Source organism: Coregonus clupeaformis, chromosome 39, assembly GCF_020615455.1.
Source record: "Coregonus clupeaformis isolate EN_2021a chromosome 39, ASM2061545v1, whole genome shotgun sequence".
Taxonomy (NCBI): Eukaryota; Metazoa; Chordata; class Actinopteri; order Salmoniformes; family Salmonidae; genus Coregonus; species Coregonus clupeaformis.
Window position 1 is genome coordinate 8,636,095 of NC_059230.1, and position 27,035 is coordinate 8,663,129.

General features: G+C 45.1%; 1 protein-coding gene across 3 annotated transcripts in view; it reads left to right on the forward strand.

Annotated features, from left to right (window-relative positions):
- The first annotated feature begins 1,689 nt into the window (after window positions 1–1,689).
- LOC121554727 (protocadherin-7) overlaps window positions 1,690–27,035 on the forward strand; it is a 193,151-nt gene continuing 167,805 nt past the window's right edge. For all 3 annotated transcript variants that reach the window (XM_041868451.2, XM_041868452.2, XM_045211884.1), the window contains exon 1: window positions 1,690–4,963. In XM_041868451.2, the coding sequence (XP_041724385.1) occupies window positions 1,886–4,963 (3,078 nt within the window). In that variant the 5' untranslated portion in view covers window positions 1,690–1,885. The remainder of the gene's footprint in view (window positions 4,964–27,035) is intronic.

Below are 27,035 nucleotides of genomic sequence, written 5' to 3' on the forward strand. Positions count from 1 at the left end.
GCTCGCTGCTCCGGAGAGAACAAAGCCACAGGCGACCTCACACATGTATATTAGTGACCACAGAGAGAAACCACAGCGCTGCGCTCAGAATCCAACACGCAGGGGCCTATCTCCCCGTTTGGTCATAATAACCTACTGAACCAACAAATAATTATGTAGACGTAGGCTACATAATGACTGCACGATGGAGAGTCATCGGTTAAAGATTTTACTTGGATATAGCACTGTAGACTATCGTAGCATACATGCGTGAAACCTGCATAAAGGTTGACAACAAATAGAAACTAAAATGGAACCAGCACGTTGGAATAGTCAAGCCATCACTCGAAAATGAGCGGTAACTGTCTCAACTTTTGTGAGAAATGGATATTACGGTCTTCATAGCACTGTCTTCATAGCACTGTCTGCTGTCTACAGACATCTTATGACCGTGTAATAACCAAAACACAATCATGTAAAATGCGGCAGTTTGATATTTTCTATTGGCACATTATAGGCTAAGCCATAACGCAATTTACACATTTAATTAATGAAACAACATCCTCGGTAAAATGGTCCACGGTAGAGTGTCTCTTTTCCAAGCCATCTCACAATACCCCCACCCCGCACCCTGACTAAGACCATTCCAATGGGTAGTGTGTGATGCATTGCAATTGCATTTTGTTAATGTGGTACTGAGTCACATTTGGTTAAATCTTTCCCTTATTAACAAGAAAAAAGGACCCTCTTCTTTCTTTCTCTCTCTCCCTCCCTCTCCTTTCAACAAATAGGCTACTTCGTCGGCTACCATCTAGAAACCTACCAAACACGTTCAGCCCTAGTTACCTGCGCTGGGGAAAGAAACTGGAGGGGTGGAGAGAGCGCCCGAGACTCATTTGTGAATCGCTCTCACAGGCAGCGGTAGGGGCTGCAAACGCACGCGGCGTTTACGCATGTGAGGAGCAGGCGCTTGGATTGAGAATGCGGGACAGTAGGAGGATTCTCTCGTAGGAATTTACCAACATTTTCCAATATCTACATCGGGAATTACAATTGTCATTGTTCGTTTCATTTTTGTTATTCCAGCATTATCAGAGTTTTTATATTTATTCTATCCTTATTGCCTTCAACTGTGAGAACTGTGAGAATTAACTACGTACGGGCTGCTTGTTATAAGTGAGAGAAGGTAGAGAATAAATCAGAGCGCTCGGAAACTGCTTGGATAGGCGACTGGACACATCATTTGCTGTTTATCCGCCGCTTCAAGGTAAGAGGACAAGCGGCTCTGTAAAGTAGCCTAACTGTATCATCAGAACTTGGGAATCTCTGCGGGCATTTCATTGCCACTATTCTGTGTTGGAAATATCTTCTAAGGAATCTTGACCATTTACATCGCTTCTATATCAATCTGGGAGATGTTTTTGTCTAATTGAATAAACTCGGACTGATTTAAAATTAAAATTAAATAAGATAACATTTTGGACATTTTCTCTTTACAGGCATGATAAGATATTCGGAATCGCAATGAATTCATGACATAGGATATCACCAGCCTGAACGGACTGTTTCGATTGTGTTTTTGCCCAGACTGCGGGCTTTTATTGAAAGAAGGAAAGAAAAATTAATTCGGTGCTGAAAAAAGGGGTGAGGATAATTCCCAACGAACCCCCACTCACCACCCCCCAAAAATATGAAGAAAAGTATAGCCGGTGCACTCGCTCTTATTCACTGCAGTTGAAGCGGTGTTGGAGGGCGTCCGGGGGATGGAGTCTTACACATCCTGAAACGGAGGACTTCAAATAAACCGAGAAGGAAAATTATGTTTCCCAAAAACAATACCAGCAAGTAAACGTCATCCTCATTCGATTCAAGGCTTTAAAATCCAGTTAACACATTGCGGGGAACAATGAGGACTACTGGCGCATTGGACTATTTATGCTACAGTATACTCATCCTGCAGCTGCTGAATCAGCCCGATGCCAAGCAAGTGCTGCGATATCGCCTGGCTGAGGAGGGTCCCGCGGATGTCAGGGTAGGGAACGTAGCCAAAGACCTCGGAATCGTCGCCGGGTCTGGCGAGGTCACGTTTACCCTCGAGTCTGGCTCTGATTTTTTCAAAATAGATAATATAACAGGCGAGCTGACCACTAATGAACGGCGGATAGACCGTGAAAAATTACAGCAGTGCCAAATGATATTTGATGAAAACGAATGTTTCATAGATTTTGAAGTGTCAGTAATTGGACCGGCTCAGAGCTGGGTCGACCTGTTCGAGGGGAAAGTCATTATTTTAGACATAAATGACAACACCCCGTCTTTCCCCTCTCCTGTGCTGACATTGTCGGTGGAGGAGAACAGACCGATTGGCACTCTCTATCTCCTGCCCACAGCCACCGACAGAGATTTCGGCAGGAATGGAATTGAGCGATATGAGCTTATTCAGGACAGCGGGGAGAGCTCCAGGCGCCTGGGTTCGAGCTCAGGGGGACGGGGGGCGGACAGCAGGAGATTTGATGAGGGGGCAGGCAGGAGCAGTGTCTTTGAACTGCAAGTTGCTGACACAACTGATGGGGAAAAACAGCCGCAGCTCATCATTAAAGGGACGCTGGACAGGGAGCAGAGGGACTCTTATGAGCTCACCCTGCGTGTTAGGGACGGGGGCGACCCCCCACGCTCCTCCCAGGCCATCCTGCGGGTCATGATCACTGATGTGAATGACAACAGCCCCCGCTTTGAGAAGGCTGTGTATGAGGCTGACCTGCCAGAGAACAGCTCCCCTGGTGCCCCCATCCTGCAGCTGAAAGCAGCTGACGCAGACGTTGGGGTGAATGGTCAGATTGAGTACGTATTTGGTGCGGCCACAGAGTCAGTGCGTAGGCTGCTGAGGCTGGACGAGAGCTCGGGGTGGCTGAGCGTGCTCCATCGTATTGACCGCGAGGAGGTGAGCCAGCTGCGCTTCACGGTAATGGCAAGGGATCGAGGTCAGCCACCCAAAATGGACAAGGCCACCGTGGTCCTCAACATCAAGGATGAGAACGACAACGTGCCCGCTATCGAGATTCGTAAGATCGGACGCATCTTCTTGAAGGATGGAGTGGCCAACGTGGCGGAGGATGTAGTGGTGGACACGCCTATAGCCTTAGTCCAGGTGTCTGACCGCGACCAGGGCGAGAACGGCATCGTGACCTGCACTGTGGTGGGTGACGTGCCCTTCCAGCTCAAACCAGCCAGTGAGATTGAGGGTGAGATGAATAAGAAGAAATACTTTCTCCATACATCAGCACCGCTGGACTATGAGGCCACACAGGAGTACAATGTGGTCATCGTGGCTGTGGACTCAGGAAGCCCTAGCCTGGCCAGTAATAACTCGCTTATCGTAAAGGTGGGCGACTTCAACGACAACCCACCCATCTTTAGCCAGAACGTGGTGGAAGTGTCCTTTCCGGAAAACAATGCCCCAGGCGAGAGGGTGACCACAGTGCAGGCCATCGATGCTGACAGTGGCAAGAATGCGGAAATCGCCTACTCCCTCGACTCCTCTGTGAATGGGATATTCTCCATTGATCCAGACAGCGGTGACATCAGAGTAAACACCATTCTGGACAGAGAGCAAACAGAGAGGTACGAGTTCAAAGTGATAGCCAAAGATAAGGGCATGCCCATACTCCAGGGGTCAGCCACTGTGGTGGTCCTAGTGGCAGATAAGAATGACAACGAGCCAAAGTTCATGCAGGATGTGTTCACCTTCTACATCAAAGAGAACCTAACACCCAACAGCCCCGTTGGCATGGTGACCGTCATTGATGCTGACAATGGCCAGAACGCTGAAATGAGCCTCTTCATTGAGGAAGAGGAGGATATCTTCTCCATTGAGAATGACACAGGAACCATTTTCTCCACTATGTCGTTTGACCGCGAACAGAAGACTTCATACACGTTTCGGGTCAAGGCCGTGGACGGTGGAGACCCGCCCAGATCCGCCACCGCCACCGTGTCACTTTTCGTGATGGACGAGAACGACAACCCGCCAACCGTCACCTTCCCCATCAACAGCTCCTACACCCTCCTGCCCCCCTCCAGTAACATCAGGACTGTAGTTCGAACCGTCATGGCCACGGATACGGACACAGGGATCAACGCTGACCTGAACTACAGCATCATCGGCGGTAACCCCTTCAAACTGTTTGAGATCGACGGGGGCAGCGGGGTTATCTCACTGGTGGGGAAGCTGGAGCAGAAACACTATGGCCTCCATAGACTGGTGGTCCGGGTGAACGACAGCGGCCAGCCCTCCCAGAGCACCACTACCCTGGTGCATGTCTATGTCAATGAGACCCTCTCCAACTCCACCATCGTGGAGGTCCAGGTGGCCAAGAGCCTGGGCACGCCACTCAACACCAACATCGCTGGTGACCCCAACTATGACCTGGGTAAGCAGCGGCTGAGCATCGTCATTGGGGTGGTGTCGGGCATCATGACGGTCATCCTCATCATCCTCATCGTCGTCATGGCCCGCTACTGCCGCCCCAAGAACAAGAACGGCTACGAGGCGGGCAAGAAGGACCACGAGGACTTCTTCACCCCTCAGCAGCATGACAAGGGCAAGAAGCCCAAGAAGGACAAGAAGAGCAAGAAGTCCAAACAGCCACTGTACAGCAGCATCGTCACCATCGAGGCCTCCAAGCCCAACGGCCAGCGCTACGACGGCGTCAACGAGAAGCTGTCCGACAGCCCCGGGATGGGCCGGTACCGGTCCGTTAACGGAGGGCCCGGGAGCCCGGATCTGGCCCGGCACTACAAGTCCAGCTCGCCGCTGCCCACGGTCCAGCTCCACCCCCAGTCACCCACGGCCGGGAAAAAGCATCAGGCTGTTCAGGACCTGCCCCCTGCCAACACCTTCGTTGGCACCGGAGATAACATTTCCCTTGGATCTGACCACTGCTCTGAGTACAGCAGTCAAACCATCAACAAGTACAACAAACAGGTAAGAACACATTGACTCAATATTGTTATTTTTTTCTTTCTGTTTTTCAAATGTCTCATGTTTCTCCCTCTCTTAGTGTTATCTCCTGCGTAATGCCTCCTGACAGGGCTAGTCTCTGTAGTCATGTTGCTTTTATGGTGCTAATATGTGTCAAGTTAGCTGTATTGATCTGTTTGGGTTTGGAGTGCCATTCACCATGTAATATTGAAAAGGGATGAAGACATGCGTAGCCTATGCCAGGATATCATTTTCACTCGCCTAAGCATATCCAGCTCTTTTGCTCTCTCTAGTATTGTGATGCGGTTTAGTTTGACTGGGGTGTCACTTTTGCTGACCTGTGCACGTATGTGTTTTGAGTGTTGTAGACAGCTCGCATAAGGGTCTGGTTTGCAGTTATTCTATCACAGCAGAAAGTGTGGCTAGGTAGGTAGGACACCCTTCTGCTAGGTCAAGCCCTCCCCGCCCTCTTTGTAACAAGGCAAACCTTTTTCTTCCTGTTAGAGGGTGAAAAAAACTAGAGAAAGGAAAAAAATGGAAGACATGGTGAAAATGAAGTACAGGAGTGGCCTTGTAAAGGAATGCTAACCGCGGTGTCGTGTTTTACTGGACTTTTTCAGGTTGACTAGGAGCATCTGGGCAGGAGGTCACAACATTCCTGTGCCCTGGTGTGTCTGTATCAATTCACTGACCCAGCAGTGAAATCAGGCTTACCTAAACCTCTCCCTCCTGCTCTCTCTCTCTTTCTCTCTCATGTTCTGTCTCTTGCTCTCTCTCATGTTCTGTCTTTCGCTCTCTCCATCCTTTCTGTAGGCTACACTCATTTATTTCTTCATCCATCCATTTCTCTCTCCTCCCTCTTTCTATCATTCTCCTTCGTCTCACTATACCTCCCTCTTTATTTCTTTATGACTCCACTCTCTTACCCATTCTCCCTCCGGCCATCACTTCCTCTGTTTCCTCTCTTCCTCGCTCCTCTCATCGACTCTGTTTGTGCCATCATTTGTGGCTGCAGGCATGACAGGAACAATCATATTCTAGGGAAGTGTGAATTAATCAATTCATATTTAAAAAATAAATCTATGAAAAAGCCAGGTGGAGCGAAGCAAGGTTAATACATTATGAAGTTGGTTCCTTTTCATCTGCATTTACCAGGGAAATAACACTTACCTTTTTATTTAATATGTTTTCTATGGCAATCTAATGCATTACTGATTGTTCTCTTAGGTGTTGTAAGCAGCAAACTCCTCTTGCATTCCTGAGTGCTGTTCTGTCAGCACAGTGGACTGGGCTGATTTCTCTCTGTTTTTCTTGGTCTCTCTCTCTCTCTCTCTCTCTCTCTCTCTCTCTCTCTCTCTCTCTCTCTCTCTCTCTCTCTCTCTCTCTCTCTCTCTCTCTCTCTCTCTCTCTCTCTCTCTCTCTCTCTCTCTCTCTCTCTCTCTCTCTCTCTCTCTCTCTCTCTCTCTCTCTCTCTCTCTCTCTCTCTCTCTCTCTCTCTCTCTCTCTCTCTCTCTCTCTCTCGCTCTCTCGCTCTCTCTCTCTCTCTGGCAGTATCTGCCTCTGCATCTTTCCCTTTCTTCAAAGCCGCCTCCTCTCCCACCCCATCTTTCACTCTCCTCTATCTCTCACCACCACACCAATCTCTGCCCCTCATTTATCCAAATCATTGCTCTCAAAAAATATTTTCTTTTTTCCTTGTCTGTCTTTTTTCTTGCAGTCTCTATCGTTTTTAATCTCCTCTCCCTTACTCTACTCTATATCCCTTTCCCTCTTGCTATTTCCTCTTTAATGTATCACTCTCCCTCGCCATAGATCCATCCCTCTCTCTCATTTACTCTCATTTTCCTCTACTGTCTCTAACAGCTTCTAATGTACTGCATTCAGTATTTTGTGTGAGGAGTGCTGTTGCTTACGAATGTCTCATCCATAATTAACAGGCCACTCTATTCGGTGCCGCTGCGGCAGAGCCATGTATGTAGCTTTTTTATGTACACGCTTGCTACAGTTTTCTTTTTATAGACAAGTCCATTTGTTTGAAGATTCAGACACAGACCCAAAACACACAGGGGTGTCGAGCATTGAGTGTTGAGGTTTTGCAAAGGCTGTCCCCGCCACCATAATGTGCAATTACCTCTTTTTAAACATGCAGAGCTACTTTTTCTTGATTCTCCTCAACGGTTCCTTTAAATGTAACTCCCACTGTCTAATTTAGAAGTGTTGCCTTCTATGGTTTAATGATTCTTGTCAGAAGCAGCGGCGACTGTAGCCCCATGTACCCATTAGGTACCAGAGATACAGGATATAACATTCTATAACATGTAATTACATTCACATACATGCCTTGTCAAACGTTCACTGTTGACACTTTCGATTGAAGTGAAAGGGAACTGAGTTAACAGCTGCACAGACAGTCTCCTGAGGTTAATGTAATTGCTGGGAATGTCCCTGTACGTATATATGTGCCCCAATTATGGCATCAAGTGGCCATGTCTTTATTAGAGCACAGAGTGGTAGTCATGCTCTTGCTGTTTAGGGCCACCACAGCTAAAACACACTGGTAAGCGCCCCCCTTCGGTTGAGGTCATAATGTGTAATGAAATGAATAAGGATACTGATGTGCTGGGGATGGAATTATACATAGAAATAGAGAGAGAGAACAGCTTCACTTTCCCATTGATTGTGAGTCTCTTCTGCAGTATCAGGTTCCTTCTAGGTCTCCTTCCACCTCTTCCTTCGCCTACCTAATATCACAATAACCACTGCACATGCAGCAGCCGGCTCGGGCTCCAAGCAGGTAACCAGGCAACCAGTGATGTTTAGCAGGTTGCCATCAGACATTTAAGCAGTCATTAAGTCAGGAGAGCACAGAGCGAGAAGCCAGCATGTCACTGAGCAGCCGTTGAGTTAGAACAGGAGGGTGATGTACCTGACACTTCAGCCCTTCCTGGAACTCCACACAGACTGGATTCAAGCCTGTGTTTTTTATCTCTCTCCCTTTCTTCCATTGTATGCCTACTGCAACATCGTTCTCAGTTGCCATGTTTCCCTAGCGAAATCCCTGTGTTAAACAGTGTTTCAGTTGATAATCGTCATACACTCAAATACCAAATGGCTAAAGCTAAATTATTGGTCACACTTTATTTGGATAGTCCGGATTTTCCATCTGTAGATGCTCTACAGATGGTCATACTATCAACAAACTATCTGCTGATAAGCATCTGCTTGCTAAGGTTTGGCTTAGAATAAGGGTTAGGGTTAGGGTAAGGATTAAGGTAAGGGTTAGAGCTAGGGTTAGGTTAAGGGTTAAGTTTAGGATTACGATAAGGGTTAAGGGTTAGGTCTAGGGTTAGGGTTAGTAGATAGTTAGTTGAAATGTTACTGATAGTCTGTAGATAGTCTGTAGAGCAGGGGTTTCCAACAGGTCAATCACAAGCTACCAGTAGCTCGCAGCCCACCAATGAGTAGCTCGCCAAACAATTCTGAAAGTATATGCAAGTTCCACCGCAAACTGTCATAAACAAATCTTACAAGTGTCAGACACCGCAAGCTCCCAGCTACTACCTTATCAATGCAAGATTGACATTATCACACCGCTGGCTATCCACTATTGGCATAAAAAGCCAAACCTAACACAATATCTGCCAATTATTTCTAAAATGTTTGCCTCTGTCTGTCTGTGTGGTGCATTCGTTTGTCTATCACTCCGTGTGTAGCCAGTTGATGTGATAACCGTCTTGTTAGTTGACAGAAATACTTTCCCCAAAACCTTCTCAATTAAATGTTAACTGCAAAGTAGGCTTACCTGGCGGAAGTATATCATGAGTAAGGATTTATTTAGTATCTATACCTTGTTTGCATACTTTTCTATGAAATGAGCAGCAGCATTGCTAGACTGGCACATTAGACTGCACATTCCTCACTCGCTAGATGCACATTTAAAGTTGCAATATGCAGAAATCGCTCTGCCATTTCCTGGTTGTTCAAATTCTAATAGTTCAGTTTAAGTTTATGTGACAAAACAAGCAATGTATAGTTTAGAGAATCATTATACCATCTAAACCGCTGTGAGATATATTTTCAATAACCAAAAATATTGTATTTTCAGCTGTTAGAAGCTGGGGTACAAAACCAAAAATAAAAGACGCAAAAATGAAACGTAAGAACGGTAAGCATAGAAATAATAATACCCACATGTACATATTACCTCAATTACCTCGACTAACCGGTGCCCCCGCACATTGACTCTGTACCGGTACCCCCTGTATATAGCCTCCCTTCTGTTATTTTATTTGACTGCTGCTCTTTAATTATTTGACATTCTTATTTTTTACTTATCTATTTTTTACTTAACACATTTCTATCTGAATTTGGTCGGGTCGCCTAAACTGTTACATATGGCAGCTTTAAAGGCCCAGATGCACAATTAAAGGGGAATTACACTAAAACATCAAAATGTATTAGTTTCTTCCAGACCAAATTATATTTTTTTATCTGATGTGATTTAAGCATTGGCATGGACTCAAAACATCTGATTTCGTTGTTTCTCTATGAACAATTGTAATTTATAGCGTTTGAAACCAGGAAAATAGAAATGAGAAAACATAATTTTGGAAAATATAAAATATAATTTGTGAGAAGAAAAAAAAAATCAGCTTTTATAGGGCCCCTCTTAGAGTTGATTATTAACCATTATTTTACCAGATACAGTGGGGAGAACAAGTATTTGAGACACAGCCGATTTTGCAGGTTTTCCTACTTACAAAGCATGTAGAGGTCTGTAATTTTTATCATAGGTACACTTCAAATGTGAGAGACGGAATCTAAAACAAAAATCAAGAAAATCACATTGTATGATTTTTAAGTAATTAATTTGCATTTTATTGCATGACATAAGTATTTGATCACCTACCAACCAGTAAGAATTCCGGCTCTCACAGACCTGTTAGTTTTTCTTTAAGAAGCCCTCATGTTCTCCACTCATTACCTGTATTAATTGCACCTGTTTGAACTCGTTACCTGTATAAAAGACACCTGTCCACACACTCAATCAAACAGACTCCAACCTCTCCACAATGGCCAAGACCAGAGAGCTGTGTAAGGACATCAGGGATAACATTGTAGACCTGCACAAGGCTGGGATGGGCTACAGGACAATAGGCAAGCAGCTTGGTGAGAAGGCAACAACTGTTGGCGCAATTATTAGAAAATGGAAGAAGTTCAAGATGACGGTCAATCACCATCGGTCTGGGGCTCCATGCAAGATCTCACCTCGTGGGGCATCAATGATCATGTTTAAGGTGAGGGATCAGCCCAGAGCTACGTGGCAGGACCTGGTCAATGACCTGAAGAGAGCTGGGACCTCAGTCTCAAAGCAAACCATTAGTAACACACTACGCCGTCATGTATTAAAATCCTGCAGCGCACGCAAGGTCCCCCTGCTCAATCCAGCGCATGTCCAGGCCTGTCTGAAGTTTGCCAATGACCATCTGGATGATACAGAGCAGGAATGGGAGAAGGTCATGTGGTCTGATGAGACAAAAATATAACTTTTTGGTCTAAACTCCACTCGCCGTGTTTGGAGGAAGAAGAAGGATGAGTACAACCCCAAGAACACCATCCCAACCGTGAAGCATGGAGGTGGAAACATCATTCTTTGGGGATGCTTTCCTGCAAAGGGGACAGGACAACTGCACCGTAGTGAGGGGAGGATGGATGGGGCCATGTATCGCGAGATCTTGGCCAACAACCTCCTTCCCTCAGTAAGAGCATTGAAGATGGGTCGTGGCTGGGTCTTCCAGCATGACAATGACCCAAAACACACAGCCAGGGCAACTAAGGAGTGGCTCTTTAAGAAGCATCTCAAGGTCCTGGAGTGGCCTAGCCAGTGTCCAGACCTGAACCCAATAGAAAATCTTTGGAGGGAGCTGAAAGTCCGTATTGCCCAGCGACAGCCCCGAAACCTGAAGGATCTGGAGAAGGTCTGTATGGAGGAGTGGGCCAAAATCCCTGCTGCAGTTTGTGCAAACATGGTCAAGACCTACAGAAAACGTATGATCTCTTCAATTGCAAACAAAGATTTCTGTACCAAATATTAAGTTCTGCTTTTCTGATGTATCAAATACTTATGTCATGCAATAAAATGCAAATTAATTTCTTAAAAATCATACAATGTGATTTTCTGGATTTTTGTTTTAGATTCCGTCTCTCACAGTTGAAGTGTACCTATGATAAAAATTACAGACCTCTACATGCTTTGTAAGTAGGAAAACCTGCAAAATCGGCAGTGTATCAAATACTTGTTCTCCCCACTGTATATATAAACATAGTGCACTACTTTTTATTGTACACGAAGGACCTGGGGAGGAGTTGCAGGGGAGAGGAGAAGAATATGCCTATTTGAAAGCTAGAAGAAATTGAGTAGCTCGCAACATGTTGCATTTTTTAAAAGTAGCTCTCATGCTAGAAAAGGTTGAGACCCCTGCTGTAGAGCATCTACAGATGGACTGTCCAAATAAAATGTTACCAAATTATTGGCTAAGATATTAAAGATAATTCCTTCGATAGCTCACCTGTTCTATCCAAAGACACAAAGTTTACTCTTAAAATAACTCAACATGCCTTTTTTAACTGGGTCATTTAAAATAATGTTATCCCCTGTCCAGGTGGATATAGAAAACTGAGGCAGGTTGTAATCCTTTCCCTCTGCCTCAGGGCATGTATCAATCTCAGTTCACTGGATCAGCAGAGGCTGCCTCGCCTCAGGCTAGGGTTGGTTCAGCGAGCATGACTGGACGTTGCCCCATTGCCCTCACCGCCCTCTCCTCCCTCACCTCAGTCCCCTCGCACAGCTGTTGCTCCTATCCTCCCTCTCCCTTCCCTTCCCATCCCCTCCTCCAACCTGTTAAGCCCCAGTTTACCTCATTTACATAGGACCCCATGTTCCCTTCTCGCCACAGTATCTCAAACAAACAATATCAGCATGCAAATACGGGTCATTACGTATGTGTTCGCCAGCCAAACACACAGGATGTAACAGGCCTTTCGCACTGTCGGTCTGCCGAGATCACAAAACCAATATGGAAAACCCTCCATTTGCCTGGAGGCTAATTTGTTTAATAACGGAAGCTATTGTAGATACTTAAACACTTTTGAGAAGCTACAATTGGCCTAATCTGTTTCGCTGCCCCCTCTGTGAACCTTGATTATTGCCATCTACTACCCTAGCATGTTTGTGAATAGTCTGCGGCCTATATCTATATGAACCGTTGCAAATCGGCCACCTACTGCTGTATGTTTCCCCCGCTCTGTAAACGTCAGTAGCTTTCTGTAACCTTTATCTCCATAGTGTCCCACTGTTCCCTGTTTGTGTATTTCAGTGTTAGAACTCAGTGTTGTCCTTCCATTTTATTGGTTCTGATTCTATCTGTGTCGAACAGGTTGAGGGAGGCAGTCACCAGTTGCGCTCAATAAGATAATTACTTGATAAGAGGTACTGTTCGAGGTTTATCATGTTTGGTCAGGTTGACTCCCCCTTGGATGCTGATACGGGTCGAATTAATGACTCGAGGCTGGACCGGAGAGAAAACATTGGCCACTGTGGGTATCATAGCCGTTATATGATGCAAATTGCTCGACTAATAATTGTAGAACGGTTTTGTTTATTTTCTGTATTTGAATCCCATGTGGATCATGCAAGTTACTAATAACTGTAAAGAAATAAGGAAATAGGCATAAAATGTTCTGTATTCAGTATGTGTTCACCCATATGGGAGTTTGTGAATCATAGCCATTTAGCCTATACATATAGCCTACATGTAAAACAATTGGCATGAATCGGTTGAACAACATATGAATGGATTACATTCTTGGTAGAGTATAGCCACTAAAATGAAATCATCATGCAACTAATATAACATTAACAAAGCAGCATCTGTTTGCCTGGGAATCATTAAGTATATGCACAGCACATGGAAGAGAGCTGGTAGTGTGAGAAGATGAAGATGGTGCGGAAGGAGATCAGCTGGTTGGTTCACCACTGCTTTATGTTTAGTACAGGACGTTGCATGTGGTGCTGTGTGTTTACTGCCGTGTCGACCGATGCTAATTTGATCACATTTGTCTAACATGGCTTAATTTACTTTGTTATGGACGACAACACCACACCAGGCATTTTGTGTATGTGCTTTACAGTGAGACTGGAAGGGGGGATGTTGGGAGATAGAGAGAGAGAGAGAGAGGGAGAAAGAGAGAGAGTGAGAGAGAAATACTTGTGAAATTGCACTGGCCAGCAAATTCCTGAATAATTTGAGTTGGGTGATTTAAATGCATTAGTTTTAGGCCAGTGACTAATCTGCAGATTAGGGTTACCTGATAGCTAGGCAGGCATGGAGGAGAGATGCAGAAGGAAGCAAGGAGGGCGAGAAAGTGAGAATGAGCGAGAGGGAGAATACTAGTCCTTACTCAATACTGAATGTGTTAGATTCTGTCTGACTAATTGTTTGACTACTGTTTGGCTGGCCCTGTACATAACACTAAATAAGATGTGACATAAGTGGAATTATACTTCATGTATTTCGATGGCTTAGAATGGGCTGCACTGACTACCTGACCTGGAAAAATATTGCGAAGGCCTTTCAAAGGCAAGAATTTTCTCTAAAGAGTAGAAATCAATCGCCTTTAGGGTGTTTTCACATATAGTCCTCTTTAAAAGAACCAATCTCAGTCCTCTTTAAAGTGAACTCTGGGGTAAAAGCAAAATAACTCAGTTCTCTTTGTAGTCACACTGACCTTGCCTTTGAATGAGGACTCAACTCTTTTGCCAGTTCACTTCACCTAATTTGTGGACCGAGTTCACTTTGCATTCACATGTTTAGAACGGAACCAAGATCTTTTTCCAACATGCACTCTGGGTTTTTACAAAGTGCAGGACAAGCCATTCAATCAGAATGTGTTATTGGACAGCTAGATATACCTACTTACATTTTGGAAACTAATAGATTGCATTTAGTTAAAATATGAGACATAATAATTGTAATCAGAACATACTATTAACATGTACATTTGATTGGTAAAATAATAAATAGCAATAGAATAACTGCAGAATATATAATGCTCTAATTGAAAATTGTACACCCAAGGTAGGCTACTGCCCTTTTATGAGCTAGAATAGATGTTGTACCCTATGTTGTGATTCTCACCAAATATATTGTCTGCTCACACTATTCAAACCCCACAATCAATAAACAGCTTATGAAGCTCTCATAGCCTATAGATCACATATTGCAAACAAATAATCTGAACTAAAAACGTTTTCGAATTTCTGTGCGTCCTTGACAATCACTAATCAATATCCAAAAACAGCATGCATTTTTTTCCACGTTCCTGCACATCATCATTTTCTCTCTTTTGTGGTACCAATGTGAGAGTTTATGGCAGGGGAAATGGTGTTGCAGTAGTTTAGTGTGTGGTAGGGTAATAACGACACGCAAACCTGGGGAGCTTTGCATCAACATTGTCCTAAAAAAGGGAACCGGACCACTTCGGGGGCTCTTTTGAGGGAACTGAGTTCCTTTGGCGTGTTCACACTGCACAAAAAAAATTGGCTAAAAGGGACCAGGTGTGACAACACCCTAGAAAAGGAGGCCTTGATCAATCTCTCTCTCTCTTTCTCAATCTCCTGCTCACTTTCCATTCTCTTTCTGTGCTTGTCTCTCTCCTTCTGTTCTGTTTTCTCTCTTTCAGTCTTTATTTCTATCCCTATTCTCCTCGCTCTCTACGAGTGTACATCTGCCATTGTGGCTATTGGCTGGGTATGAATGTAAATAGTCATGATTGAATCAGGAGCAGCCCAGATGCATCAGTAACATTTGTCATGATAACACGGTGAAAGAGAGAAGGGGGAAGATAAGTCAGAAAGTCGTCATAATGCGGCTTGATTGCTCAACGGCGTGCTGGCTTATTTTTAGTGGAAGTGTCGGCGATGTCCCCTTCTTTCCGAGCCCACTTTTCAATTTGAATATGTAATTTCATTTTCTATGAAGCACTCACAAATTTGATCTAGCCAGAAAATTCTGATTTCTATTTGCAGGTAATTCTTCCCTTTTACCAGTATCAATTCCTGCACTTCATGTCGCTGTGGTGGTGGAGGCGGCAGCAGGGGAAAGCCTAGCTTTCCAGATGTTTTGTATTCAGTTTGTCTGAGGGCTTGTGTGAATTCCTGATAGGGGCCCACTCAATTTCGCTGAAAGCTACATTGCTATTGTTGGTATTTCCTATTGTGGCTGTCCCTCCTCATCCACTTGTTTTTCAAGCAGAAGCTCCAGTAACTCTGAACATCCATTAGCATCACTGCTAGTGAAACTCAGGGGAATAGTTTGCTGTCAACATAAAGGATCACAACAGGGATCATACTGTATGTGGGTTTGTCTGTCTATTTTAATGGGCAACAACACAATGGTTTCTGCTCTTCATAAAGATTGCACGGCCCACTGAGGCAGTCCCAGACAAAAAAAAAATCTTGGGCGACCCAGAGTCGTCTGTTCTTTCGACCAAACGATTGGTCAACATTTTCTAATGTGTATTTTTCCATATATAGAATAAAATCAACCATATGTAGGCTACTGAGCTTGTCTGATGCTTTATGCACTGTCAATTAAAATGAAGTCACACAAATTACTAAAGAGAGAGCCAGAGATCAATATAGTCTAACCAGAAGAAGAAAACCTGTTCCCGACCTGACCCTCCTCCTCCCGCTGCTGCTGGCCTTCGCAGATTCTGCCATTGCGCTGCTGAAGTTGCCGGTAATAGGCTACACCAACGGTCTGCAACCTTTTCCATTTGGAGTGCCAAGTTATCGTATCATTTCTACTGATCTGCTTACCAGTTATGATTTTCATATGCACATTTTTGTGGAAAAGTTTCATTTCAGTTATAATGAAGTCATATCTCAAAATAATTGTCATGTGGTTAATCAAAATTCTATCTAAATGAAAATTATACAAATCTAAAAGTAACTTCTATTGCCATTGCCAATATGTAAAAATAGCCTACATAAAGCCAACAAATTAAAACATTGCAGCCAGCCGGTACAAAAAATACCCTGATAAAAATCAATATCCTATAAATTACATTGGCTACACATGGCCTGTCTGCAAGGAACTTGAAACATTGTATCAACTATTAACTTAGTCCGGCCAAGCTCATGTTTCACGTGCCAGTGACATAAGAAGTAAAGCTGTAGGCCTATATTATGACGTTTCCACCAGATCAGAGCATGACATGTTTTCTCCCCTTTCATGATGAGTGGTTATCAAAAGGCTACCTTGAGGAACTATTGTCATTCTCAATGCATGCAAAAACAGGCTTAGTTTACTTGCTGTTTGAGGCGAAGAAAAAATGACTTTGAGAAGCTCCACAGTGATGGTGAGTTAAGACAATCAAAAATAGTATCAGATCCCCAAATGGGCACATTTATAAGCCTACATTTGCGCGCAGGCCAGGTAGCATAGGCCTACATATACATGTAATCAGGTACGTGTCCTTTCTTGAGATTGACAGGAGCGCTCCAAACAAAAGACAACTAATAAATTGAAAACTCATAAATGGAATTAAATTAACCAAAACCTTTTTCACAAGTGTAGCCTAGGTTGTGTGCTCTGCAAACAACGTATCCACTCCTACAATGACAACGGTAATATATTGAATGCATTAACAGAAATTACCGTTACCAAACAAACATTGTAGATGAGAAATTATGGTAATTAACGGTAAATGTACTACTGGTGACACTGGTGCGCCATCCCTGCGGCCTCCCCAATGGATTTGTCCACTCAGACAAGCATGAATCAGACAGGTGCCATAATTAAAAAATATATATTAGCCACTGTTCGACTAAAAAAATCTTGGCGACCAACAACCTATCAACCAAACAATCAACCAGTCGACTAAATGGGGTCAGCCCCATGAGGGATGCACAGCTCACGCCGTGGGCAGAGGAATTACTTGCTGTCATCGGTGCTCACATGAGTGCCAGGGTGTCAAGAGAACTGCCAATGGGTCTGTGGCCCTAGACTAGACTGATTTAACCCTGTGAGACCCAAGCATAGACCCAAATTAGGAAAACATTTTGTTACCCATCAGAAATACTTAGAGTAGGCCTCTGATTCTAAAAATAATTGTTAGTATTTTTTTATTTCAAGTTTGTAGAACAATTTTCTGGAAACATTGCAAAAATTCAACATTGGGCTTCAGGCCTCCCGAGTGGCGCAGTGGTCTAAGGCACTGCATCACAGTGCTTGAGGAAATCACTACGGACCCGGTTACATTCCCAGGCTGTGTCACAACCGGCCGTGACCGGGAGTCCCATAGGGCGCCGCATCTTTGGCCCAGCGTCGTCCGGGTTAGGGGAGGGTTTGGCCGGGGGGGCTTTACTTGGCTCATCGCACTCTAGCATCTTTGTGGCGGGCCGGGCGCCTGCAGGCTGACTTCGGTCGTCAGTTGAAAGGTGTTTCCTCCGGCACATTGGTGCGGCTGGCTTCCGGATTAAGCAGGCGGGTGTTAAGAAGCGCGGTTTGGCGGGTCATGTTTCTGAGAACGTGACTCAATCTTCGCCTCTCCCAAGCCCTTTGGGGAGTTGCAGCGATGAGACAAGATCGTAATTGGATATCACGAAATTGGGGAGAAAAAAGGGGGTAAAATACAAAAAATAACAAAAAACATTGGGCTTCAATGGAAGCAAACATTTTTGTGAAGAGAACTTTGAAATTATATTAAAATCACATCAAAATCGATCAAAAGCATGTGATGGAAAATGTTGTCTAATGGTATAAACAGTTGAATTCGGAAGTTTACATACACTTAGGTTGGAGTAATTAAAACTCGTTTTTCAACCACTCCACAAATTTCTTGTTAACAAGCTATAGTTTTGGCAAGAAATGTGTAAGCGGCTTAACGTACCTTTTCCCACGGTTTAATTTACCCATAAGTGCCAAGGGAGCACTTTTATGTTTTCAAAACTGTAATGGTTACATAAATTCTGATTATTTCCAGGGATACACAACATCCTGAAATATACAGTTGAAGTCGGAAGTTTACATACACTTAGGTTGGAGTCATTGAAACTCGTTTTTCAACCACTCCACAAATTTCTTGTTAACAAATTATAGTTTTGGCAAGTTGGTTAGGACATCTACTTTGTGCACGACACAAGTAATTTTTCCAACAATTGTTTACAGACAGATTATTTCACTTATAATTCACTGTATCACAATTCCAGTGGGTCAGAAGTTTACATACACTAAGTTGACTGTGCCTTTAAACAGCTTGGAAAATTCCAGAAAATGATTTCATGGCTTTAGAAGCTTCTGGTAGGTTAATTGACATAATTTGAGTCAATTGGAGGTGTACCTGTGCATGTATATCAAGGCCTACCTTCAAACTCAGTGCCTCTTTGCTTGACATCATGGGAAAATCAAAAGAAATCAGCCAAGACCTCAGAAAATTGTAGACCTCCACAAGTCTGGTTAATCCTTGGGAGCAATTTCCAAATGCCTGAAGGTACCACGTTCATCTGTACAAACAATAGTATGCAAGTATAAACACCATGGGACCACGCAGCCATCATGCCGCTCAGGAAGGAGATGCGTTCTGTATCCTAGAGTTGAACGTACTTTGGTGCGAAAAGTGCTAATCATTTACATTTACATTTTAGTCATTTAGCAGACGCTCTTATCCAGAGCGACTTACAGTTACAAATCAATCCCAGAATAACAGCAAAGGACCTTGTGAAGATGCTGGAAGAAACAGGTACAAAAGTATATCCACAGTAAAACGAGTCCTATATTGACATTACCTGAAAAGCCGCTCAGCAAGGAATAAGCCACTGCTCCAAAACTGCCATAAAAAAGCCAGACTACGGTTTGCAACTGCACATGGGCACAAATATCATACTTTTTGGAGAACTGTCCTCTGGTCTGATTAAACAAAAATAGAACTGTTTGGCCAAAATGACCATCGTTATGTTTGGAGGAAAAAGGGGGATGCTTGCAAGCCAAAGAACACCATCTCAACCGTGAAGCACAGGGGTGGCAGCATCATGCTGTGGGGGTGCTTTGCTGCAGGAGGGACTGGTGCACTTCACAAAATAGATGGCATCATGAGGAAGGAAAATTATGTGGATTATGTGGATACATCTCAAGACATCAGTCAGGAAATTAAAGCTTGCTCGCAAATGGGTCTTCCAAATGGACAATGACCCCAAGCATCCTTCCAAAGTTGTGGCAAAATGGCTTAAGGACTACGAAGTCAAGGTATTGGGTGGCCATCACAAAGCCCTGACCTCAATCCTATAGAACATTTGTGGGAAGAACTGAAAGCGTGTGCGAGCAAGGAGGCCTACAAACCTGACTCAGTTACACCAGCTCTGTCAGGAGGAATGGGCCAAAATTCACCCAACTTATTGTGGGAAGCTTGTAGAAGGCTACCCGAAACGTTTGACCAAAGAGAAACAATTTAAAGGCAATGCTACCAAATACTAATTGAGTGTATGTAAACTTCTGACCCACTTGGAATGTGATGAAAGAAATAAAAGCTGAAAAAAATCATTCTCTCTACAATTATTCTGACATTTCACATTCTTAAAATATAGTGGTGATCTTAACTGACCTAAGACAGGGAATTTGTACTAGGATTAAATGTCAGGAATTGTGAAAAAAAAGGAGGTGCCTAGATGCCTTACTCTGGGCGCACACTGAGCAGGAGGAAACATACACCCTCACGTCCTTAGCCAAGGCACATACTGCAGCCCAGCTGGATACTGCAGTGGAGATGGATCTGTGTGTAATACCTGCGCTATATCCGCGTTCAGCGCCCATACTACCGGCGCCACAATGCATGAGGCCGGGAGTATGGGGGTGTTGTTTCTTGGCCTCTCCTCTATGTCATACAGCCAAGACAGTGCTTCTGCCTTCATGTTCTTCGTACCCGGAATGTATGAGAGTGTGTAATCAAACCAGGTGAAGAAGAGGGCCCACCTGGCCTGGCGAGGATTCAGCCTCCTCGCTGCCCGAATGTACTCCAGGTTACGGTGGTCTGTCCAGACGAGGAAAGGGTGTTTCGCCCCTTCGAGCCAAAGCCTCCTCACCGTCAAAGCTCGGACAACAGCCAGCAGCTCCCGATCTCCAATGCCGTAGTTCTGCTCCGCCGAGCTGAGCTTCTTCGAAAAGAAGGCACAGGGGCGAAGCTTTGGTGGCTTTCCCCGAGCGTTGGGATAAGACAGTGCCTATCCCTACCTCGGATGCATCCACCTCCACTACGAACGGTAGTGATGGATCGGGGTGGGCCAGTACCGGGGCTGAGATTAACAGACCCCGCAATCTACTGAAGGCCAAATCAGCCTCAGCAGTCCAGCAGAGCCGGGATGGCCCACCCTTCAACAAGTAGGTAATGGGAGCTGCGACCTTGCCAAAGCCCCGAATAAACCTCCGATAGTAGTTGGCAAAGCCAAGGAAGCGCTGCACCTCCTTCACCGTGGTTGGAGTCGGCCAATTACGCATGGCAGAAATGCGATCTCCCACCATCTCCACACCTGTGGTAGTAATGCGGTATCCGAGGAAGGAGATTGACTGCTGGAAAAACTCACACTTCTCTGCCTTGGCATAAAGATAATTATCCAGCAGTCGGACCAGTACCTTGCGAACCAGGGACACATGCTCAGCGCGCGTAGCAAAATACACCAGGATGTCATCGATGTAGACCACCACCCCGCGACCAAGCATGTCCCGAAACACCTCGTTCACAAAGGTCTGGAAAATGGATGGAGCATTCATCAAACCATAGGGCATCACCAGGTATTCATAATACCCCGAGGTTGTGCTGAATGCTGTTTTCCACGCATCCCCTTCCCGAATACGCACCAGGTTGTAGGCGCTCCTGAGGTCTAATTTGTTGAAAAAACGGGCCCCATGCATTGACTCAATCACTGACGGAATGGGGGGAAGAGGATAACTAAATCGTACCGTCACCTTATTCAGTGGTCGATAATCAATGCACGGGCGTAAACCGCCATCTTTCTTTTTCACAAAGAAGAAACTTGAGGAAGCATGTGAAGTGCAGGGATGTGTATATACCCCTGGCGCAGGGACTCGGTGACGTATGTTTCCATAGCCTCCGTTTCAGCCTGCGACAGGGGATACACATGACTTCTGGGAGGTACAGCGTCTACCCGAAGGTTTATCGCGCAATCCCCCTCCCGATGAGGTGGTAATTTAGTCGCTTGCATCTTGGAAAACGCGAGTGCCAGATCATGGTATTCGGGGGGAATGCGCACGGTGAGGGTACCGTCTGGACTTTCCACCAGGGTCGCACCAACGGAAACACCTAGACACCTACCCGGACACTCACGCCACCACCCCGTAAGAACCCTCTGCGACCATGAAAAATTGGGGTTGTGAAGGGCTAACCACGGAATACCTAAGACTACAGGGTAAGCAGGAGACTCAATAATCAAGAAAGTGATCTGCTCAACATGCGTCTCCTGTGTAATCATGGTGACTGGTACAGTAATCTCCTTAACCAACCCGGACCCTAATGGTCGACTATCAAGTGCTCTGATGGGGAGTGGAATGGATAGGGGAACCAATGAAATGCCTTGACGGCGCGCAAATGCCTGTCCATAAAGTTCCCATCTGCGCCTGAATCGACTAGCGCCTTACACTGAAAAACTACCAGGTGATCGGGAAAGGAGATAGATAAGGTACAGTGCGCTGCAAAGGGCTCTGAAGAAGTTTGGGTGTTCGTTACCTGGGGTGATGCGTGAGTACTCTGCCTACCGCCTCCAGCCCCAAATGAACGTTGACTGTTACGTGAGGTGGATTGTCCCTTCGTGCCATCAGAGTGGCACTGTTGCTGTCCTCCTGCGCTCTCTCGACCGGCGGCTCCCCCCAGCTCCATCTGCTCGGGGTCAGAGTCGTCCGGAGTGGGAACGAGCAGACCCCTACCAGGACGTCCTCTGGCTGCTAGCAGATTGTCCAGCCGGACGGCCATGTCCACCAGTTGGGTGAACGATAGCATGGCATCACGGCAGGCTAGCTCCCATCGGACGTCCTCCCTTAGGTGGTACCGGAAATGGTCGATCAGGGCCCGCACATTCCACCCGGACCCCGCTGCCAGCGTCCAGAACTCCAGCGCGTAGTCCTGTGCGGTCCTCGTCCTCTGCCTCAGATGGACCAGTCGTTCGCCCGCCTCTCGACCCTCAGGCGGGTGATCGAAAACGTCCCGAAAGAGGCGAGCAAACTCCCCGTAGTCCTCCAACGCAGCACCTTCCTCGTTTCACACCGCGTTGGCCCACTCCAGGGCTCTCCCACAAAGGCAGGAAATTATGACGGATACCGTCTCCCGCTCCAGTGGCGCCGGCCTGATGCTGGAGAAATACAGCTCTAATTGGAGCAGAAATCCTTTACATCGCGCTGCCGTCCCATCAAACGCCGGTGGCCGGGATATCTGGATCCCTCCAGGGGCTGGGGTGTAGGTGGCTGGATCCGGTTGACCAGCTGGTCTCGATAGATCGGGTCCTCTCCTCTCCAGGCGTTCTACTACCTGAATAACCCGATCCATTGCTTCCCCCAAGCTGGCCAGCATCGAGGAATGCTCCTGGACCCTTGCAACAACTCCTGGCATGTGGTCTTCTCCTGCTGACTCCATTCAGCGGGTGAGTGAGCTCAACCGAGCTACTCGCTCTCACAATAAACAATCACTCACAAAGACAAGGATGAACAGAAGGAACACTTATACACATACTAATTAGGGGAATGAGTACCAGGTGTGTGTGATTGACAAGACAAGACATGACAAGTGGAGTGATGATAATGGGATCGGCAGTAGCTAGTAAGCCGGTGACGACGAACGCCGAAACCTGCCCGAACAAGGAGGGGAGGCAGCCTCGGCGGAAGTCGTGACACCATCAAGTATCATAAGTATTCTGCTGGCTTGCTAGAGCATTTTGAACTGTGGCACTGGTCAGAGCAGTGCACTTTGCCTCTGAGCATCATGAGTTTGTGCCAGTGCTGGGCAATAGTCTAAAAAAAATGTGGTGAGTGCCAAGGAAGGCATATATCAACGTACTCAGGACCTTTTATTTTTTTTGAAATTATTTTTTATTTGGGAACACATGACATTTTCACATTATCATTGAGACTTCTTTCACACCAATCCACAGTGCAACACATCCCTCAGGGTCATGTCACACTTCCAAGTCCATCCATAGAATGTACATAGTTGTCACCATTAATTAACAGTGTTCTCAGGACCTTTTCAAACGTCCATAATGGAAGTCCATTTCCAGTAATCAGCCTGGTTCTATTACCAGGCACATCCATTCATATGCTCTAACCTATTGTCCCAGGGTATAATGGATCGGACTTGACTTGGGAGAGGAAAAGAGGAACTTGAGAGGCAACATTAGCCCTGTGTGTGTGTGTGTGTGCATGCTATTGTGCCAGTGAAAAAGATTTAGCTGGTCACGTTAGTTTTTGGTTCACAATTTATATTATTATCAAGATATATTCAAACAGCAGTGGGTACCCAACAACGGGTATGCAGACCAAGTATTCAAAAAGTTTTGTCCGAAGTCTTGGTTGAATCGTTGCGATGTGCAATTCAGTCATCATGCACTGTTTGAATGAACATTTCTTATGTTTTTCCCCCAAAAACAAAGTAGGCCTACCTGGCAACATGACATCATGAGGATTTGTATCAATCCCTCTGCATTTATTTAGCAAACTCTGCCATCACATGTAGCCTACACTGTAGGCCTAAATTGTACAGTACAAAAACACAGCTATACAAACACAATGGTCTACTTGCTAGGTACACAATTGAATTAAAGGGCAATTACACCCTCCAAATATTTATTTTTGTATTGTATATTTATAGGGCCCTACAACTGTAGAGTGACTGTTCAAAATCGGTAACAATCACACACTTTTTGAGATTGCGCAAAGGTTTTGTTTTGTCCCTCCAAACAATCAACGTCAATATGATATTGTCAAGTTAAAATGTAATTATTTGTGTCTGGAGGGTAGGTCATTATAGGCTGTAAGCTACTTGCTCAGCCCGCAAATTAAAGATAACATTTAAATGATGCACGCATCATCTGTTTACCCGGCCCAGTATTATTTTCATTCGGGCCAGTAGCTTTCAGTTGGCACTGGCCAGGTGTGCCACTGGCAAATTTATCTGAATGTCAAGCCCTGCAAGGGCATGATAATTTAAAAGATGGCGAGTCATTATTAGCCTGGTTCTGTATGGAATGTTGGTACATTATGGGACACAGCTCTGGTCAAAAATTGGTGCGACCAAATCATGTGCTGGTGCCATCAACTGAGAAAGTTGGTAGCACCAGTGCCACCAGCGGAAAAAGTTAGTCTAGAGCCCTGGTGTGTGTGTGCGTGTGTGTGTGTGTGTGAGTGGTGTGTGTGCGCATGTGTGTGTGTGTGGCTCCTATGCAGGATAGAGAGGAGAACAACAGGGGCCTCCACAGTTCAGCCTCTCCATCATCCAGCATACCAGGCACGGACACAGCGACATGCCTGAGAGGGTTTCAATATCCTGTGTGTGTGTGTAATGTTCTTATATCCTACATATGTGTGTAATCCACCCCTCCCACAGTCCAAACCCATAGACTGAAAAAAAGAAAAAACGCACGTAACGTGCAGCAGCAGCAGAAATATTCATTAGCGTCTGCAGGAGAGGCCCTGCTATCGATGAGGCCTTACCTAGGAGAGAGAGCAGGCTATTAGCCTGGCCCGATAAATCTTGTCAAACACTGGACTAGTCTGGAAACTCCGACTGAAAAATAAGGGTCATGGACGGCCAGGAGTTTATGAGTGGCCTCGCTCGCTAGTATCAAATTAGCTGAATTATGAAGTCCCACAGGCCTTTTCAGGATTGCACATTTTCCTGTTTCCCTGCTCTCCCTCTTACTCGTTCTCTCGTTCTCTCATTCTCTTGTTGAATCTCTCCCTCTCTCTTTTGTTCTGTCATTTTCTCTCTCTCTCTCCTACCCTCGTGTCTCCCTCTCTCTCTCGCGCTCTCTAGCTCTCTCTGCCTCCCCCTTTCTCACTCTCTTGTCATGTCATTACAGGAATTATACAGTGATTTAGAGCGGTTGCTTCGGCTCAACCCATTTCATTACATAATTTAACTGGGAGGGTGTATGTGTACGTTAGCACGCTAGCCAATCTAATATACCTAACTGCGTAGGCCTTTAACATACCCCCAGGTTTGTATGGTCTAACCGGATTTTGTGGACCTTTACTCTTTACATTTAGGGAGACAAATCCGCCCAGTGATGCGGGTTTTAGCCATTTGATAGCATTAGTCTATTGATTTGTAGCCGTCTCCCTCCAGCCTTTTAGTTAACGTCACCGTTTCTCCTTGTTCTCCTCTTTCTGTTTCCTCCACATCTCCTAGAGATGAGAAAATATGTGGGTTGGAGATTGCAATCCATTCTATCCCTCTATCCATCCACCCTTTCTCTTTAGCAATGTTCTCCAGTAATAACTACACACAGTCAATCAGACTTGACCACGGGTTTCTGAAAGGCAGCCATGTTGGAGAACTAGTCATAGAAGCACATAGACGTATAGGGACTTGCAAAATGACAGGTTTGAGTGCAGTCTTTTGCATCGTTCTTTGGTTATGGAGAGAATGGAGAACGGAGGTGTGGTGTTTAGTACAGTCCATTAACTTCGGGGCGGGTCCAATGCAACACTTGGGGGACAGAATATCCAATTGTAAATTACTAGACTGGATTCAATGATGAGAATGCCTTCAGGGCATGGAGAAAGAGAACTGGCTCACAGAAGCGGATAAATTAGGGAATGTTCTTACATTTGTTGCTGTTAGGTTTTGACTTGATGAGGTTTGGGATTCGAGGGAAACGGAAGAGCATCAATCAAATTGACACATTTGTGGGCGATACTGTGAATAGAATAATGAGGAAGAAAAACAACTCATACTCATACAGACTCTTATTTTCCCCCTTATCTTACAGTGCTTTTAGTCTTTCATCTGCCTTTCCATAATAATTTCCATTTTGAATGTGATTGCTAACGAAAACATGAAATCTCTCTTATACAGTATTAATAACAGAAGTCTCTTTAAGTGACTTGTCCTGCTGAGCACATAAGTATGTAAAATAGGGTGTCATACGATGAAGGCTCTTATGAATTTACTGTGCGGAGGGAGCTCATGGTTTTGACAAGGCCCTTAGTGCCAGCGCGGGTGACATTTAACAAGTGTGTCACAGCTAGCGTTCCTCACTGGACTACTGTCTATATAAGGAGAAGGTTAGAGTCCATGTTTAATCATCATCGCCATTCTCAGCATGTTTCTGGATTATTTAGTAGAGCCGAGATTACCTTCTTCCTGTGAAGTCATTTTAACAATTCATTTGAAGTTCGCCATTGCATCTGTTTAACTTTTGTGGATTGTGTTGTTATCCCCCTGCCGCACGCCTTTGAACGTTGATTTACGTCGCTGTGTGACTGTGGCTGTGTATGTGTGTCTACTCTTTATTCTTTAAATCTCTTTGAATAGGCTTTTTTCTCCCCCTTAGCCACCCGGCTCTCTCCGTGAATTGAGGACATGACATTACAATTGGCGACCTTTATTTATTTATTTTTAAACGGCAAGCGTTATCTTCGCCGACATGATTCTGTTTGCATGAGAATTCTTAGCGAGGGCCCTAGCTGATCGCTGTTGCTGCTAAAGAACACTGCTTTGTGTTTGTACAGAAATCCTTGGTGGGCTAGAACCAAGACCTCCGTGTTACTATGGTAATGCTTTCCCCCCCTCCGTCTCCCCCTTGTCTCCCATGAATATATGCCTAGAGTTCTTTAAGGCAATACTGCACTCTCTTCTTACCTCAATTTTACTCTGTTCATTTGCAGACGCTTTGGTCTGCACGAAGCAAAGGCTGCGCAAAATTCTCCGATCGTTGTCATGATGTTGTAGCTTTGGCTGGGACACGTTTTGGACAAGGCGTGAGAAGAGCTGTGTTTCGTTGTAAATGGTTTAT